General features: G+C 30.4%; 4 protein-coding genes across 4 annotated transcripts; 1 reads left to right on the forward strand and 3 right to left on the reverse strand.

Moving 5' to 3' along the window:
- Nucleotides 1-953: 953 nt before the first annotated feature.
- Nucleotides 954-1295, reverse strand: HELRODRAFT_91172 (hypothetical protein; the record flags this gene model as incomplete). Its single annotated transcript, XM_009033683.1, has 2 exons — nucleotides 954-1159; nucleotides 1199-1295. Coding segments are annotated over 2 exons (303 nt in total), but the record flags the coding sequence as incomplete, so codon positions are not given.
- Nucleotides 1296-5908: 4613 nt separating this feature from the next.
- HELRODRAFT_182965 (hypothetical protein) lies at nucleotides 5909-8114 on the reverse strand (the record flags this gene model as incomplete). The annotated part of the gene is made up of 4 exons (XM_009033684.1): nucleotides 5909-6343; nucleotides 6808-7050; nucleotides 7180-7457; nucleotides 7628-8114. 4 exons carry the CDS (start codon nucleotides 8112-8114, stop codon nucleotides 5909-5911), a joined length of 1443 nt encoding a protein of 480 aa, XP_009031932.1.
- Nucleotides 8115-8826: 712 nt separating this feature from the next.
- HELRODRAFT_182966 (hypothetical protein) lies at nucleotides 8827-9875 on the forward strand (the record flags this gene model as incomplete). The annotated part of the gene is made up of 3 exons (XM_009033685.1): nucleotides 8827-8887; nucleotides 9406-9548; nucleotides 9741-9875. 3 exons carry the CDS (start codon nucleotides 8827-8829, stop codon nucleotides 9873-9875), a joined length of 339 nt encoding a protein of 112 aa, XP_009031933.1.
- A 280-nt stretch (nucleotides 9876-10155) lies between these two features.
- Nucleotides 10156-12198, reverse strand: HELRODRAFT_182967 (hypothetical protein; the record flags this gene model as incomplete). Its single annotated transcript, XM_009033686.1, has 5 exons — nucleotides 10156-10680; nucleotides 10820-11041; nucleotides 11161-11218; nucleotides 11684-11775; nucleotides 11962-12198. 5 exons carry the CDS (start codon nucleotides 12196-12198, stop codon nucleotides 10156-10158), a joined length of 1134 nt encoding a protein of 377 aa, XP_009031934.1.
- Nucleotides 12199-16938: the final 4740 nt, after the last annotated feature.

Below are 16938 nucleotides of genomic sequence, written 5' to 3' on the forward strand. Positions count from 1 at the left end.
ATTGGTTATGCAAATATGCATGAATTATAAGCTGATCTTTGTGTACAGAATTTGGCGAATTACACAGCTTATTCATATATTTGAATTAATTAATTATTTGCTTGGGGTTATTTTTTTATGTTCAACATGTAGATAACCGTAAATTTGAGCATTTTTTCTAACGTATGTTGAATGGTAACTAAAATCCGGCCCGGCCGTTTTTGAATTTTAAATCGAGCCAAGTCCGGCCAAGGCCGGATTTGAAAAACCTGAATCCGGTACATCCCTAGTAATATCAGATAGTTAAAAAAGCAGTTTTTTTTATCTCTCTCGTTATCATTCTATTTCGATCCATTCTTCCAATCCCTTCATGTTTGCCTGTTTCTATCGTACTATAAAAAAAAAACAAGAAACACAAAGAGGGCTGGGTAGTGTAGAGAAATAAAGAAGAAAACAATGAGAGAGGGAGAGAGAGAGAGAGAGAGAGAGAGACGGAATGAAAAACTTTTCCATATAAATCTTAGTTTCATTTTTCATTTTGTTGTCTTGCATGTTGTTTTTCTGCCATTGTTTTTGATTCTGAGAAAGATTTAATGTTAAAATATTTGTTTAGCAAAAAATTAGTTTTTCACAAATTTTAAATTTCTGTGACGTGGTGAATAAATAGAAAAAGTTCACTTGGTTTGTTACGGATAGTTATTATGATATTAAGTTAATATCATAACAATAATAATGACATTAATATTTATTAACATTATTATAATGTGTTCAAGTCAGTTAAAGTTCAATTTTTCATCATAATACATGTAGCTGCCTCCTGTCTTTTCATCATCGTTGTTGTCACTAATTTGCTCAAAATAGTTTATGCAATTACGTTTACTTCAGTTCCACCGAGTGGCAATTCAGGGTGGATTCAGTGGGGATGCGGGGCTGCCACCTTTAACCAACCATCTCAGAAGGAAATATTAAAGATTCTATGTAAAATATGACAATAAAGTAGACGAGTTTAAATTACCTGCGGTTCCATTGTATTTTGCGATGTTCGGAACGTAGTAAGTATCTGGCGAGCCAACACTGAGTGAATCATAAGCAGCACATGCCACGTGCCCTTCAAAATCCTCCAACACAAACAACACTTTGTACTTTTTCTTGGACGTTATGCGCTGGAAGTTGTCATTTTCTGGTTGAAATTTTTTATGCCTGATTTAATGAAACTAACCGATCCAAAATCCTTTCTTCGGGTTACCAAACCCTCTTTCATAATCAGTCCAGTTTCTGTAAAAGTTCTCCGAGCCGTTCATGCGTCGCTGCATAACATGGATTGAGTGCCAGATATACACAATGACTGAATTGATTGGAGTCAAAAACAGAAACAGACGTTGGTAATTCCAATGAACTTGTAATTAAATTATTTGCGATTTGGCGTAACGTAATGTAGCGAGGAAAATGGAGGCAGGCATATGCCTCTATGCACATACCATCTGCCTACGGGATGTTTATCAATAACTTCTGTTCCAGATACCAGTAATGTTTTCTTTATAGTTGTAATAGACAGGCTGATTATTACAAAATCTATCGGATGTTTTTTAAACGTACGGAGAGAGACGGATCATTAGGTATTGCAATTGCAGTTCATAATAATCATTTGCAATGTTTTGATGCGTGGTTTGCACGCGTATTCATATACGCGGTGTGTTTTTGTGTTGAAACCTCTGAAGCAAGTGCACATGAAAGATTGACCTTCAACCTTTTTATACATTGTGAGTGCCATATTAATTTTTATATAATAAAATTTTTTTTTTATTTCCAGAATTTTATTCGAAAAGGAACAGGGTATCATATATACGAAAGCATGTGCTGACCACCTTAACTAGTTGTGCAACAATATGAGGTACAAATATAAACATTTTTAGTATATCGATAAATATAAATACACCCAATAAATCCATTTTTATAACTTAAAGTAAGGAGGTTAAATATTCAATCAGATGTAAAACAATTAAATAAAACACGACAAAATTAAACAAAAAAAGCATCATACCTACATTGATCTGCATAAGTTTTCTATATATTTTTTAAATTCATTATATCCGAAAAATTTTTCTTACCTAGTTTCAAGGAATTCCAAAGACGAACTCCTCTTACCGCCCAGTATCTAGCATTTAAATCAGTTCTGCAAGTCATAGATATCAACAAACCTTTTTGCATAGTGTTTGTTGACACCGTTTCAAATGAGCCTAACATGTTGAACTCAGCATCATATAACACTCTATAAACGAAACACAAGGTTAGATACCTATTAAGCTGTTCAATACTGAGGATACTATTATCGGGATATATTGCCAGTGTATGATCAGAAAAAAAAACAAACCCTAAGGTATCTTTTTTGTACTATTGTCAATGATTTTATTAAATAATCATAAGAAGCTCCCCAAAAAACATTTCCATATAGGAGATATGGATAGATTAGGGAGTAATATAGCATTAACATGATTTTAGTACCTAATTTATTGCGTGATCTATAAATAATGCCAGTAATTTTATATAATTTGCTTACCAACGAATTTATATGTTCATTCCATTTCAAGTCAGACTGGATAATAAACATTATATATATATATATATAATATATATATATATATAATATATATATATATATATATATATATATATATATATATATATTCGACCGAGCATCTTAACATCCATATTAGCTGTGATACATTACAATTACTTGTTTTATTTTTATTTTATTTTATTTCATTTTATTTTTTCATTTTATTTCATCTTATTCCATTATATTTTTTCATAAATAGTCTATAATCCAATTTAATCTAATTTAGTTGTTTCATTCACGGATTCGTTTATTAAAATTTCTTATATATCATTATAAACTTAATAATTAATTTTGACAATTTTCCATATTCTTTCCACACATGTCTTCTTTTCACATTCAACTAACTTAATTACGTTTTATTTACATCATCCGATGTTAACAAATTTTCACCGAACTAAACTTCAGTATTAATTTATTTGTTTTAATATTTAATTTAATACTATTTTACTAACTTTTTATATACATTTATATTTTTAACCATAAATTTAATTTGTACATGTTTTGCATTGTTTTAACTAACAACGGTTTCTCGTTATTTTCTTAATAATTTTATTACACATACAATTAATATGCATTATAATTTTATAAAAATATTTCACGCTATTCTTATTTTCATAGGCTCTGAAGATGGACTTCCCGAAACAGCGCTGTTAACCTTTCCATGTCTATTGTTTTAAATAAATACGAGTTTAATAAATTCAGACTTGTTGAGTGTTCATTAAAGAAAGTCATTAATGCAAAATGGGCATATATCTTTAATAATGTTTGTATTAAAGAAAACCTCGTTTCGAAATATATATATATATATTTTTACAATATTCTATAAATTCTACCGAATATTTGGCGTTGATATGTTTGTAGTTACGATGGAGCCTCAGTTATGGGAGGTACACACTCCGATGTCCAAGCCCGAATCAAGAAAAATAAATAAGCAATTTATGTGCAACATCATGAACATCTTCTGAATTTGATTCTAGTACAGACTATTAGAAGTATCAGCGAAGATAACATATGATAAATAAATAGATTGTTTCTACACTTTCCTCATCGTTATTCATTTTGTACTTGTTAATATTTCAATTATTTGACATTTTAAAAATTGTAAAATACATTGAGATTATCTGCAAAAATTGTATGAAAAAATTGATTAAATTCTAGCTGATCGATTTGAAAGTTTTTTTGTTTAAATATTTCATAAATTAAATCATACTTCCTAAGGCATTTATTTGAAAAGTTATATTTGCACATGGTAAATAATCAAAGTTGTTTGTACATTCTTGGTTAGAACGAAACCAACTAGCTACGCGGAACAAACTGTTTCGCGTGTGTGACGTGAAGCAAGTCTTAGCAAAGTAATTCTATGAACGAAAGAGTTGAAAAGTTTTTCTCGTTTTTCAAAAATTTTATTTCAACCAAATCGAAATATATTGAAAAATTGAAATGTTCAAGATGAACAATACGCTTTGTAAAATATAAAATATCGACTCAATCATGAAATACCATTGAAAAAGTTTAACAAGAGAATATCAACGCAGCTATAGAAAGTAATAAAGAAATGTTAAACCAGCTTGAGAGCACTGATGCTTTTCGTGGCGAATTGAACAAATGAGATTGTTTGGCTCTCCTATAATTTGATACTTCTTGTCAACTGCTGTTGCAAGCGAATAGATTGGTAATATTGGTAACAATGAAGTGATTGTCGTAACAACAACAATTCAGCACGATTTTAATATCATTCTGGTTAGTCAAATTTTTGCCTGCGCTAATGCAATGAAGGTGTGTGGATTTTTGCATAGCAAACACTTCCTTAATTAAAACTTTGTTGAGATATTCCAAAAAAGTTTCTGAGAGTGTTTCTGTTTCTTGAGTTCCGATAAGTTCTATTCCGATAATGTTGTTCAAGTTTTCAATTGAAAATCTGAATCAATCACAAATAATTTGCTTATAAAAAGTAATTTAATTCGAATATACTCGAATTCGTAATTTGTATTAATACGACGATGAATTGTTTTTAAAATTAAAATTGTATTAGCTTCTGTTCAGTTTGCGTTAACTTCACTTAAATTTACTGTTTAGTACGACTGAAAAATGTTCAAAACAAAAATACATCATTGAAACCATTCTATTAACTTCATTGCCATGCCTGTGTTGGTTTATGATTCTTACCAAGCATATACAAAATTTCGTGTGCCAACATTTTAATTAGTTTAATTACGATATCGATGATGATTAGGGCAGTGCAAAAACATCGAAACACTGTGGCAACTGTATATATAAATTGGCACGTATGTTGATATTATTTCATCACAACCATCTTTCCGCCACATTCTTCTTCTTCAATTCAACGGACTTCAAATTAACTGAAGCCAGAGTAATAACTGTAATAATAATAATCGCAATTATTAATTATTCTTAATTATAATAATAATAAATATTAATAATTCTAAAAGCACGCCTGAGTAGGAAGATGGAAGACGGCAGTTGTGATGGAGGAGTGTGGTTGATGAGAGGAGAGAGAAGGCATCCAGGTGGACCGAGTAGTATTATTTCCACTTGGTCGTTCAGAGGCATGTTGTATGAGGGCCTGATGAAGGTTGGTGACCGCTGCTTCTACAGATGATGACCCTGGTTCAGGTTTTGGGGCAACTGTCCTGGTTCACGCTGTATTCGAACCACGTCAGCACGCGCATGTTAACAGTTTTTCATCACAATTCCAACAAGTCTTACTTTAAAATTCTGTTGTTTCAATTGGCCAAATACTCATGGCCACTAATTTTTTTAAAAGAATCAAACTCTGACAGATGCAGTAACTGGCTCGTACATCACCCTCAAAAATGATCCATTGATACTAACATCGCTGACCACCATACCGCATGGTATGAAGGTTTCACTACAATTAATTTCATCTGCCGATCAATAATTATCAGGTTATTCTCGAATTTTTTAAAAATTGTTTCTTTACACAAAAATAAATTCATGTGAACTTCATGCAAGCAAGCTATGTTAAACCTCTAAAAGGCAATTTACGTTATAATAATTTATAAGTGAAAATGATGAATGGAAAAATCAGGATGAGCATGATTTAAGCGAGAACCATTACGTTATCTTACAAATAAAATTCAGCGAGCTTTTAAAAATAATTCAGGATAATTTGTGAAATTTTGTTTGTAAATTTCAACAAGGTCATACATTAATTGCAATCACTTTAGACGTTTGTTCAACGTCTCCAACATGAATTCCTCATCATCAATCAACTTCTGACACACGCGTCGATTTTCTAAGATAAATATTTCATTTATTCCGACCAGTATATCAACATTCGGTTGGAAGAAGCAAGGCAGATTGCGATTCTTCAGACATGTCACTAATTCCTTCCTGCAACAAATCTATCAACCTCAAACCTAAATATTTCTCTGACCAAAGTTCATCGTTTGAAAATTTATGGCATACTTTCAAAAAAACATTTTTCATTTGATAAGATGAAAATAGGTAGAAATGTAAGTAGTGATCAATTATAGCCGTAATATATTTGAAAACTCTCATGAGATTTTTTTTCTCAGGAATGATCCGTAATATTTCGTTCTTTTCTAAAATGCTGAAAGATCTTCTCCAGGAATAGCCACGTTGGAAAAACATGTGGTCAAATTTATCAGAGCATTTCGGAACGTAGTATTCCTCATTGTTCATTTTCAATGTAGAAACGATATCTATCGAGAATTTCAAAGCAGCATCCTCCTTCTTTTTTTTCTGAAAATGTAAAGTTTCACTGTTCATTGTTTGAATTTGTATTTAAATTGATATTATTAAAAAGACCCGTGTTACCGCCCATCAAGACAAAAGTGGAAACATTGGACAAACATTTAATTGCACTGCACAACAAAATGTACGTCTATACCCCCAAGGCACCTTCAATTCAGCCACCAATCTAATCACCAATTCCATTAGATAGTTGCACGTTGTTAACTTAATTTCATTATTTCAACTCAGTTTTAATTAATCCTTTATTTTCCCTCTTTTTATTTTTCTAATGACGTTTCTTCAGCACGACAATTTCATTCTAATTTCTTATTTTTTTATCATTTTTTATTTACATATTTAATTTTAATAATTATCTATTTCCCTTTTATTTTCTTATTATTTATGCATTTTATCGCACGTTCCACATTTTCTGCCTCTTACAGATAAAGAATATTAAAGCATAAAAAATTAACCGGTATTGCGCCATCCATTTGAATTCCTGGATCATGATCTATAAGCTCTGTAGTTGCGTTCCAATGCTTTCGTCCATATTTTCTGCAGCACATTTCAATCTTTCCTCTAAAGAACTCCAGCAGAGAGGGTGGACCTAGGTAACGATTATTATGATCATCCTCGTCAGCAATTGATTGCATCGGTATGTTTGTTCCAGGTTTTAACACCATGAAACAGCGGTTGGCAATAGGAGATGGTACTTTCTAATTGTATTTAGTAATTTGAAAAACTCAAGTTAAGAAATGAAAGCAAATGAAAATTATTTTACTAACCTAAAAATAAAATGGGCAACTAAATTATGAATTTGTTGTAGAATGCAGTTGTCTTGTAACCTCAATGATTTCTCCCACGTCCCAGACAAGCATGACATCCAATTCTATGGGATGCTGTTCGAATGGACGTACATTCACATTTAAACCTTCGGAAGTACTTCCGACGAATTCCGGAGTAACAAAAATGGAATCTGTTTTTAGTTCTTCAACAATGTCTCCTATAATGTGGTGAATTATATCTCTGGCTTCTTTCATTCGATCTGGCGGAATGGTGCATTCAGATGCACAATTCTTAATCGCAGTTATGAAGCGCGAGCTTTCATGCCAGCTTTTGTAGACTGAAATGTCAATCACTTTATTTATTAATATTCACATGTACAGTTACAAAATTGATGAAAGTAATAACTTTATAAAAAAACATTAACATAAGTCTGTAAAATCATTCTAAAACATTTGAAAAATATTTATTTCTGTCATTACCATATAAATCATTGTTAATACAACTTACTGCTCTTGGTATCCACCATAATATCCTTTTTCTTAACTGAACTCTGAAATTTGCATCGTTGATGTTTGGGCATTGCATTATTCACTCTTTCATACATCCAATTGATATCCGGCTTCAGACAACAAGGGTTGTAACAATTTTTAAGATACGTTAATAATTCCTTCAAAAAATCTAGCAATCTGGAACCAAAATAATTGATCAAACATTCATCATCAGCATGAAATTTGGAATATACTCTAGGAAGATTTTTTTTCACATAATGAAAGGCCATTTCAAATAAAATCGGATGTTTGATTTTAATATTATCGAAATCTGAAAAAAGTTGAGAGTAATTTAAAATCTTCCTCTCATCCATATGCTTGTAAATTTGAGTTTCCCTCCACGCTAGGTAGCTCCTGAGATTTAAAACGCCACTTCTCCTCCAGCTTAGAAAATCCATGATATCATCATTAAATCTTAACCTCCACGCTAGATTTCGTTCGATCATCCCTAGGTTGGGATAACAGATATAACGATCATAGAAATTTAAAGCGAGATAAATATTTACTGAGAACTTCCAATCTGTTTCATTCTTTATAATTAATATATTTACTTATTTATTAAATTTTCCAAATAAATTGATGTTATAAAGATTGAACCACCATTTTGACATCCATTTGAACGACTGAACCGTTATATCTGATTTTCGTTTTTCTGTAACAGAGCGTTCGTTCATATAAACCAACATAATTTCCAATCTTTTTCATAAAATTCTAATAAGGAAAATTGAATAAATGAACTTTAAATTGACTAATGCTAAAAATTCGTTAAAATTCATACAATACTGCATAAAATATGGTCTCCTTCCAATTTAATTAATTATATATATCAAATCAAATCAAATATCAAATATTGTGTTTATATAGCGCCAATTATAATTGCTTCTCATCAGCGCTCTCCTCGTATGAAGCATGTTGAAAGCGAAGCCATCATCGGTTGAGATCACTAATAGTTACCAGATACATACAAACTCAGGCGTGGCGTAGACCAAACATCTTTAAGGCGAGATCTACTAAGTATTAAAGTACGAGCCTGAAGTACCCAAGCGAATCATAACTAATGTCCACTTCAAGATCCACTTCAGATTTTATAATATATAGTGTAGTAAAAGCACTTGAATTGAGATAAACGAACTATATGTATATATATTGGATTCGGATATGAGTGCAGATACGAATGGAAAACAATTTTTCTTATTTGTTTTAGTTGAGCCAGTTAAATGTTAGTGTTATTACTTTGAAATTAATGTTGTGAATTTGTTTGATCAACGTTATAGCTGTGATTTGCGTTGAATGCATTGCGTTATGTTGGTTGCTTTATTTAGCGTTATATAGTCATAAATGAACGTTAAAAATTTGAGTTATTAACATTTTAGACATTGGCTACTTTCAATATTATATAACTTTGTGTTTGGCTGTTCAGTTTCAAGACTAAGTGAAATTTGAAAATCAATCAGTCTTGTTGTTTTTTATATACAATTTGAGAGAGAAACCTGACAATTATATATTATTTTATCGATTATTTATGATGATTATTTTATATATTTATCAATATTGTTTATAAAATAAAATATTTCAAATTCTAACACGCTCTAAAAGTTTTGATGAAATTTAATTTTAGTCTGTTTTAGTTAATAATGTTTTAAATGCATTTTAAATTTTATTAGAAATCAGATTTGATAACTAATTTATTAATTTAATTTAATTGATAATAATAATAAATATTAATAATTCTAAAAGCACGCCTGAGTAGGAAGATGGAAGACGGCAGTTGTGATGGAGGAGTGTGGTTGATGAGAGGAGAGAGAAGGCATCCAGGTGGACCGAGTAGTATTATTTCCACTTGGTCGTTCAGAGGCACGTTGTATGAGGGCCTGAAGAAGGTTGGTGACCGCTGCTTCTACAGATGATGACCCTGGTTCAGGTTTTGGGGCAACTGTCCTGGTTCACGCCGTATTCGAACCACGTCAGCACGCGCATGTTAACAGTTTTTCATCACAATTCCAACAAGTCTTACTTTAAAATTCTGTTGTTTCAATTGGCCAAATACTCATGGCCACTAATTTTTTTAAAAGAATCAAACTCTGACAGACGCAGTAACTGGCTCGTACATCACCCTCAAAAATGATCCATTGATACTAACATCGCTGACCACCATACCGCATGGTATGAAGGTTTCACTACAATTAATTTCATCTGCCGATCAATAATTATCAGGTTATTCTCGAATTTTTTATAAATTGTTTCTTTACACTAAAATAAATGCATGTGAACTTCATGCAAGCAAGCTATGTTAAACATCTAAAAGGCAATTTACGTTATAATAATTTATAAGTCAAAATGATGAATGGAAAAATTACGATGAGCATGATTTAAGCGAGAACCATTACGTTATCTTACAAATAAAATTCAGCGAGCTTTTAAAAATAATTCAGGATAATTTGTGAAATTTTGTTTGTAAATTTCAACAAGCTCATACATTAATTGCAATCACTCTAGACGTTTGTTCAACGTCTCCAACATGAATTCTTCATCATCAGTCAACTTCTGACACACGCGTCGATTTTCTAAGATAAATATTTCATTTATTCCGACCAGTATATCAACATTCGGTTGGAAGAAGCAAGGCAGATTGCGATTCTTCAAACATGTCAATAATTCCTGCAACAAATCTATCAACCTCAAACCTAAATATTTCTCTGACCAAAGTTCATCGTTTGAAAATTTATGGCATACTTTCAAAAAAATATTTTTCAAATAATAAGATGGTAAATAACTTTTAAACAAAATAAATTTGAAAACCCTCATAAGATTTTTTTTTTCAGGAATGAACTCTAATATTTCGCTCCTTTCTTCAATGCTGAAAGATCTTACCCAAGAATAGTGAGGTCGGATTAACACGGGGTCATCATTAAAAATATCAGTGGGTTTCGGAACGTAAATTTCATCATTGTTCACTTTCAACGTAAGAACGATATCTATAAGGAATTTAAAATCTGGATCGTCCTCTGTTTTCTTTTGGAAATGTAAAATTTCATTGTTCATTTGTTTGAATTTGTATATAAACTGATATTATTAAAAAGACCCGTATTACTGCCCATCAAGACACATGTACAAAATATGGGACAGAAATTTCAAAAAATTAAAAAATAACCGGTATTGCGACAACCATTAGAATGCATGGACCATGATCAACGAGCGTTGGTTCATATTTTCTGCAGCACATTTCAATCTTTTCATTAAAGAACTCCAGCAGAGAGAATGGACGTAAGTAACGATTATTATGATCATCCTCGTCAGTAATAGATTGCATCGGTATGTTTGTTCCAGGTTTTACCATCATGAAACAGCGGTTGGCAATAGGAGATGGTACTTTCTTATTGTATTTAATAATTTGAAAAACTCAAGTTAAAAATAGAAATTATTTTAGAAAACTTAAAATAAAATGATTAAATTAACTTATGAATTTGTAGCATAATGCAGCAGTTTTGTAACCTCAATAATTTCTCCCACGTCCCAAACAAGCATGACATCCAACTCTATGCAAGGCCCTCTGAATGAACGCACATTTAAAAAATTATTTGTGCGGTCAAATTTAAAGAGAATGAATGATTCATTTGATTCATTAACATGATTTATTGTTAAACTAAGCCACTTTCTACATGGTAACTAATTGACGGGGTTTCATTCTTCTGCGTTAGTTTCTTGAATGTCAGATGATTTATAAACAAAAACGCGAGGCAAAAAATTTCCATTAAAAAACCAGCTTGTGATTTTTTTGTGACCATTTTTAGATTTTAATATTTAAATCTCATAATTATTATTTAATTGTTAAAATGCCCACATTTGAATAAAATATTTATTTGATTATAAAATTTCAAAATTTTTTGCATGAGTTAAACGTATCTCGGACATGGCATACGAATTTAATAAAGAGAGAGAGGGAGGAAAGTAAGTAGAGAGAGAAACAGTGCAAATAGTTAATGTTAAGACACGTTAACTTAAATGCAGCTCTAACCCACCACCTAGATGAAGACCGAGTTTAGGTAGTAACGTTCCAATTTGAAGTTTTGTACAAATTTGATAGACGACAATCCGTTTATGCGATAACTTTTCATTTCATGTTATTATTATGTTTTTTATTGATAGCCAGCTATCGACCTTCTGCAACTGGCGTCTGTCGCTGAACCTCCTCCCCATGCCCATAATTTAAAAAATTTTTTTTTAAACTTAACGACTTAAAAAATTTAAAACAAATTTGTGATTAGAAGTCCTCAAATTGGATAATTTTCTAACCTCAACATATTTGTTTATGCGCATGATAAGCACAATGTCAAACTCAATGTTGGCCTCTCCATCTGGACTTCCATCCACTTTAAAGCCTTTTATGGCACTTTTCCTAAGTTCCGGATATACGTAAATTGAATCTTCTTCTAGTTTTTCAATAATTTCGTCAATCATGTGATAAGTTGTTTTTTTTGCTTCACCAAGTTTTTCATGTTGAGTGGAGTTTTTTTTTGCAAGCTTTTCCATAGTAGCTACGAAGAACGAACTTGTATACAAACTTTTGCAGCCTGTGAAAATTCAATAACGTTATTCAGCCCAAAAATGTAAAAAAAATGCACACATATACTGTGTTATTCTTATTCTGATTGCTAAAAACGCTATGATTGAAAAAGTATAATTCAAAATTGCCTATATTCGTGATTATTTACTTTTATACATGTATTGGTCTGTTGACAAGTTGTCAACAATTTGAAATTTTATTGAATATTTCAACACTTTTGTAATAACTTTATTGTAAATAAGAAAATTAGTATATGGAATGAATGAAAGGACTGATAGTTACTGCCATCCTTTGGAAGGTGGGAACAAGTTTGTTCTTCTTGCTTCTCAGCCATTTTCATTTTTTTTAGATTTAAAGCCTGTGTAGTTTTATTTGTTGAGGAATGTAAATTTATAAACATAGGCGTGCAATTTTAAAATATAAGTTTGTTTTAAAATTTGCTAAAAGGCAGAAATATATTTATTCAACTTAAGATAATTTTTTAGTTATTGTGTAATTTCGTTAATTTAAAAACATAAACTAAATGTTTTTTGCAATGAAAGTACGTAAAATTCAGGTAAATAATGTTAAATTTCTTATTACGTAGATCGTTTAATTAATTGATACAATATTGAAAGACATTAATAGACAAGAAATAAACTTTGCAACGTTTTTGACTTGTTTATTATCCACCGGATCAACAGTAAAGGAAAAGTGAAGTTACATACAAAGCAAAGAACATTTGGTCCAAAGAAAATAAATGTATATTATAAATCATAATGTTTTAATATAAAACATAAAACTTAACAAATAATGTTACAGCTACTATTGTTGTTGCATAAGTAACACAACAGAATTAACAAATTTATGTGTTCGTGTGTGTGTAATTTTTAATGCGCATTCCGTGGTCAGATCTGAAATATTTCATATTGCGGTAATTAATTTTAATTAAATTTTTATTACAATAAATTATTAGTGCTCATTATTTGTTGATCCGTTTGTATTTTATTAGGAGAGGATAATGAAAGCACCCTCCCTGTCAAGATTGTGTGGTTAATCTAGCTACCATTTCAATCGGCATGTCAGCCAATTCTTCTTCTTCTTTTTTTCACAGTTTTTTATTAACACTGTTGATGCCAAAATCGTTATAAATTTAGGCGACTCTAATGACATCACATGAATATTATGTTAAACAAAATATTTCAATAATTTTACAAAAATTTAATTCGTTTTGTATTTTTGAAAATATTGCCAAATGCCCTTCTGTTCGAGTTTAGAAAAAAATTGATTGATCATAGGTTGATATCTTAATTTCAAATTTATTTCTCTTTTTCACGTTACGGGTTTGTTTTTGTTTTGTTTGCACACACACTCGGTGAACAAAAACAAACATGGGGCTATGATGTGAAACTATATATATCAAACAGGCATGCACGCATTGCACGTTATTTCCAATATTTTCAACATTTTATTTATTCACTATTTTTTTGTTCAACGGTTTCTTTCCCGAACGCTGTAGTTGTATCATAGTTGAAAAACCGTGCACACACATGCAATGTATTTGCAGCATAAATTCGAAAAGTAAGTTTATTTTGAATTTTAATAAACTAAACGTTCACCAAAAAACTTTAGAGAGAAAAATCGAAAAAACGAACTACAAACATATTAACGCCAAACATTCGGTAGAATTTATAAAATATTGTAAAAATACATGCAATGCTATACGATGCTATAAATAGAGCTATAATCTGATTCTGAAGCACTATGATAAAGAAGAGTATAATTAAAAGTTGCCTAAATGAACGACTGACAATTAATTTCATTTGTGCATGTAGTATCGGTCCGTTGACATTGTCAACAATTTGTAATCTTATCAAACATTTCAACACTATCATATAAAATTATAAATTGTAAAATATATGTGTAAATTTATTTGAAATTATTAAATAATGTAAACAAATTTATATTCAACATTATTTTGATCAAATCAAGTTAAATGAATGACAGACAATTACTGCGATCCTCTGGAAGAGGAAAACAAAAATATAAAATAAAATTTATATTAAACGTTCTACAAAGAAAGACAAGACAACAAACTACTCTTATATACAGTTAAACTATATATAAAAGTAGTATATAATAATAAGAGACAATAGTATTTATTTTTAATCTGTTTATACATTTGATGACTAATACAAAGCGTTTTTGTGATAGTAATATTTTGTATATAGTGTATATAAATATATATTATATACATGTATATATATATATATATATATATATATATATTCATATGTATATCTATATGTGTATGTATTGTTTATATATAATAGTAATAACTATCCAAATTAAAATAACAAAGTAGGTACTATATTTACTATACCACAGGTTTTTCCAACCTTTCAATTTTGAACCAGCTTCGAATTTAAGCAGATGTCCAATTTTTTTTCAATCAAAACCGTTTTGAGTAAAGTTTTTTTGATTTATCTTTTATTTTTTCATTATTACCTTTTTTATTAATTATTATAACATTAACTTATGTATTATTTATAAATAATAATTAATTACTAACATTAAATTACCTAATCATAAATATTATTATTTATCCCATATATACATATGTTTATTGTCATTACCATATAGGTTAATTTTAAAATTGACACTAATAAAAAGTTGAATATAAAAAAATTTCCGTCATTAAATTACAATTTGAATGGCCCACAAATTGATGAAAATATTTCCATTGGCTACATAAGATTTGAACTATACAACTTGAAGCTGGCCTAGAGTTGTAAGAGTTGTGCTGTGTTGAAACAATGTATAAAGATAAATTATATAAAAATAATTCATTAAAAAATTTAAAATCTTTCGTTCATAGAACTCCATTTTTATCACATGCGGTAGCTAGATTTTGCAACTGACCTCTCATTTGTTGAATTTCTTCACCAGATCGACGTGGCGTTTCTATGATGCGAATCTCATACTCATCTGATATATCAGTTAGTGATGTTGAAACCAGATGTTGAAACTATCATTTGGGTAGACGAAGTACTTGGACTACAGACGGATTTTTTCATAAAATCATCATGATTTCGTTTCCTTGCATTGAAAAAATAAAAAATATTTTCTTGTTAGAAGTACAAATACGAATTTTTTAATGAAATACCTTCATGGTGCGCCCCTCAAGATAAAGTCGCAGAGTTTTAATTTTTTTATAAAAATGATGCTTTCCCATAAGGTTATCGATTTACGATACAGGAAATTAAAAAAAATAAGAAAAATGTTTTTTTACCAAATTAACTCCACCCGTTTCAGGACGTTTCAGATGTAATTCTAATAACCTTATTACACCGTTGTTCAGACCAGTATTTGCATTAGTTCCATCAGCACCAATAGCAAGTACATTACGTAGTGATTTTTCGTTATCTTTAAAAAAGTTTACAATTGCAGTTTTGATAGATATAGATGATCCAGTTGAAGGAGAAACGTGAACTAGGTAAACCGTATTTGACTCTATAAGTAACGTAATATGTTCTTCAACAAAAAAATTTTTGCTACAAATTAAGGACGTACAAAGAGTTTTGTCTTTTCTTCCATCAAAGAAAATTGACTTTGGACCTGCAGCAGCTAGAGTTACTTTTGCTTCATACGTTAATATGACTCGAAGCCTGCGCCTTTGTCGTCACAGCTTTGAGCGGTCAATAAGCTGTCTTGTCGTTTTTTTTTATAACTCCATAGTCTGTGATGACAGCTGTAGCTATAGCAGCTCGTGCAACATCAGATACGCCATACCTATCGCATTCTCTCGCCACTGTAGGAAACTGGAGCTTATTTCTAAAACATTCTGCGTGAGAAGCCTTGGACTCTTCACAAACTTTTTGTTTTTAAATTTCTTTTAATACACGTTTTAAATCAATCACGTAACTTTATATAAAAAAAACCGTTTTATTTCATTTGATGAGCAAGAGCTTCGACCATTTTGAACATGCGTCACAACTACAAGAATTGGAAGCCCAGTTATTCCTAATTTTAGTAATGGCAGTTGTTTATAACTATTTCCAAAATTATTATTATCTAGAGCATCTCGATAACGGTGTTCATTATTTCAACTGAATTAAAAAATTAATATTGCCGTGAACGAGAAAATTTATGTCCTTGAAATTATTAATTTTCTTCATATTAATCCATAAAATAATATGCGTCGTTACTAATTCGCTGTATTTTTATAATTTGTAAAATGACTAGTAATAATAAAAATAATTACTGTAATCATTAATTATAAATTAAAATTAATTTATCTACTAATAATTATTTACATTGTATAAAAAGCACAATATTAGCTAAAAATGCCAATCTTGCTCCATCTGGCGGCCAAGGAAGATGAGTCTTGATATGCGCGTGTATATGTGTTTGTATGTGTATGTGTGAGCGTGTGTGTGTGCGGTGTGTGTGTTAAAATCGTGTTTTTTATTCATTCGATGATGATATCAAGACATGGTTTTTCACAATTAATCTCGACTTTATTTTTCTAATCAGGTCTAGAAAACAAAATTACAATGCATTATTTCACGATTTCAAAAAAGAAAAAAAGGATAAAATAGAAAAATTAACGAGTAAACAAAATGTGACTTTCTCACTGCATCGGAGTGGTAATGAAAAATTAAAAATCATTATATAATAATAAAAGTAAAATAAACCACATCAGCCCAGTACCAAACATTAACGTG

Source organism: Helobdella robusta (genome assembly GCF_000326865.2).
Source record: "Helobdella robusta unplaced genomic scaffold HELROscaffold_96, whole genome shotgun sequence".
NCBI classification, from domain to species: Eukaryota; Metazoa; Annelida; class Clitellata; order Rhynchobdellida; family Glossiphoniidae; genus Helobdella; species Helobdella robusta.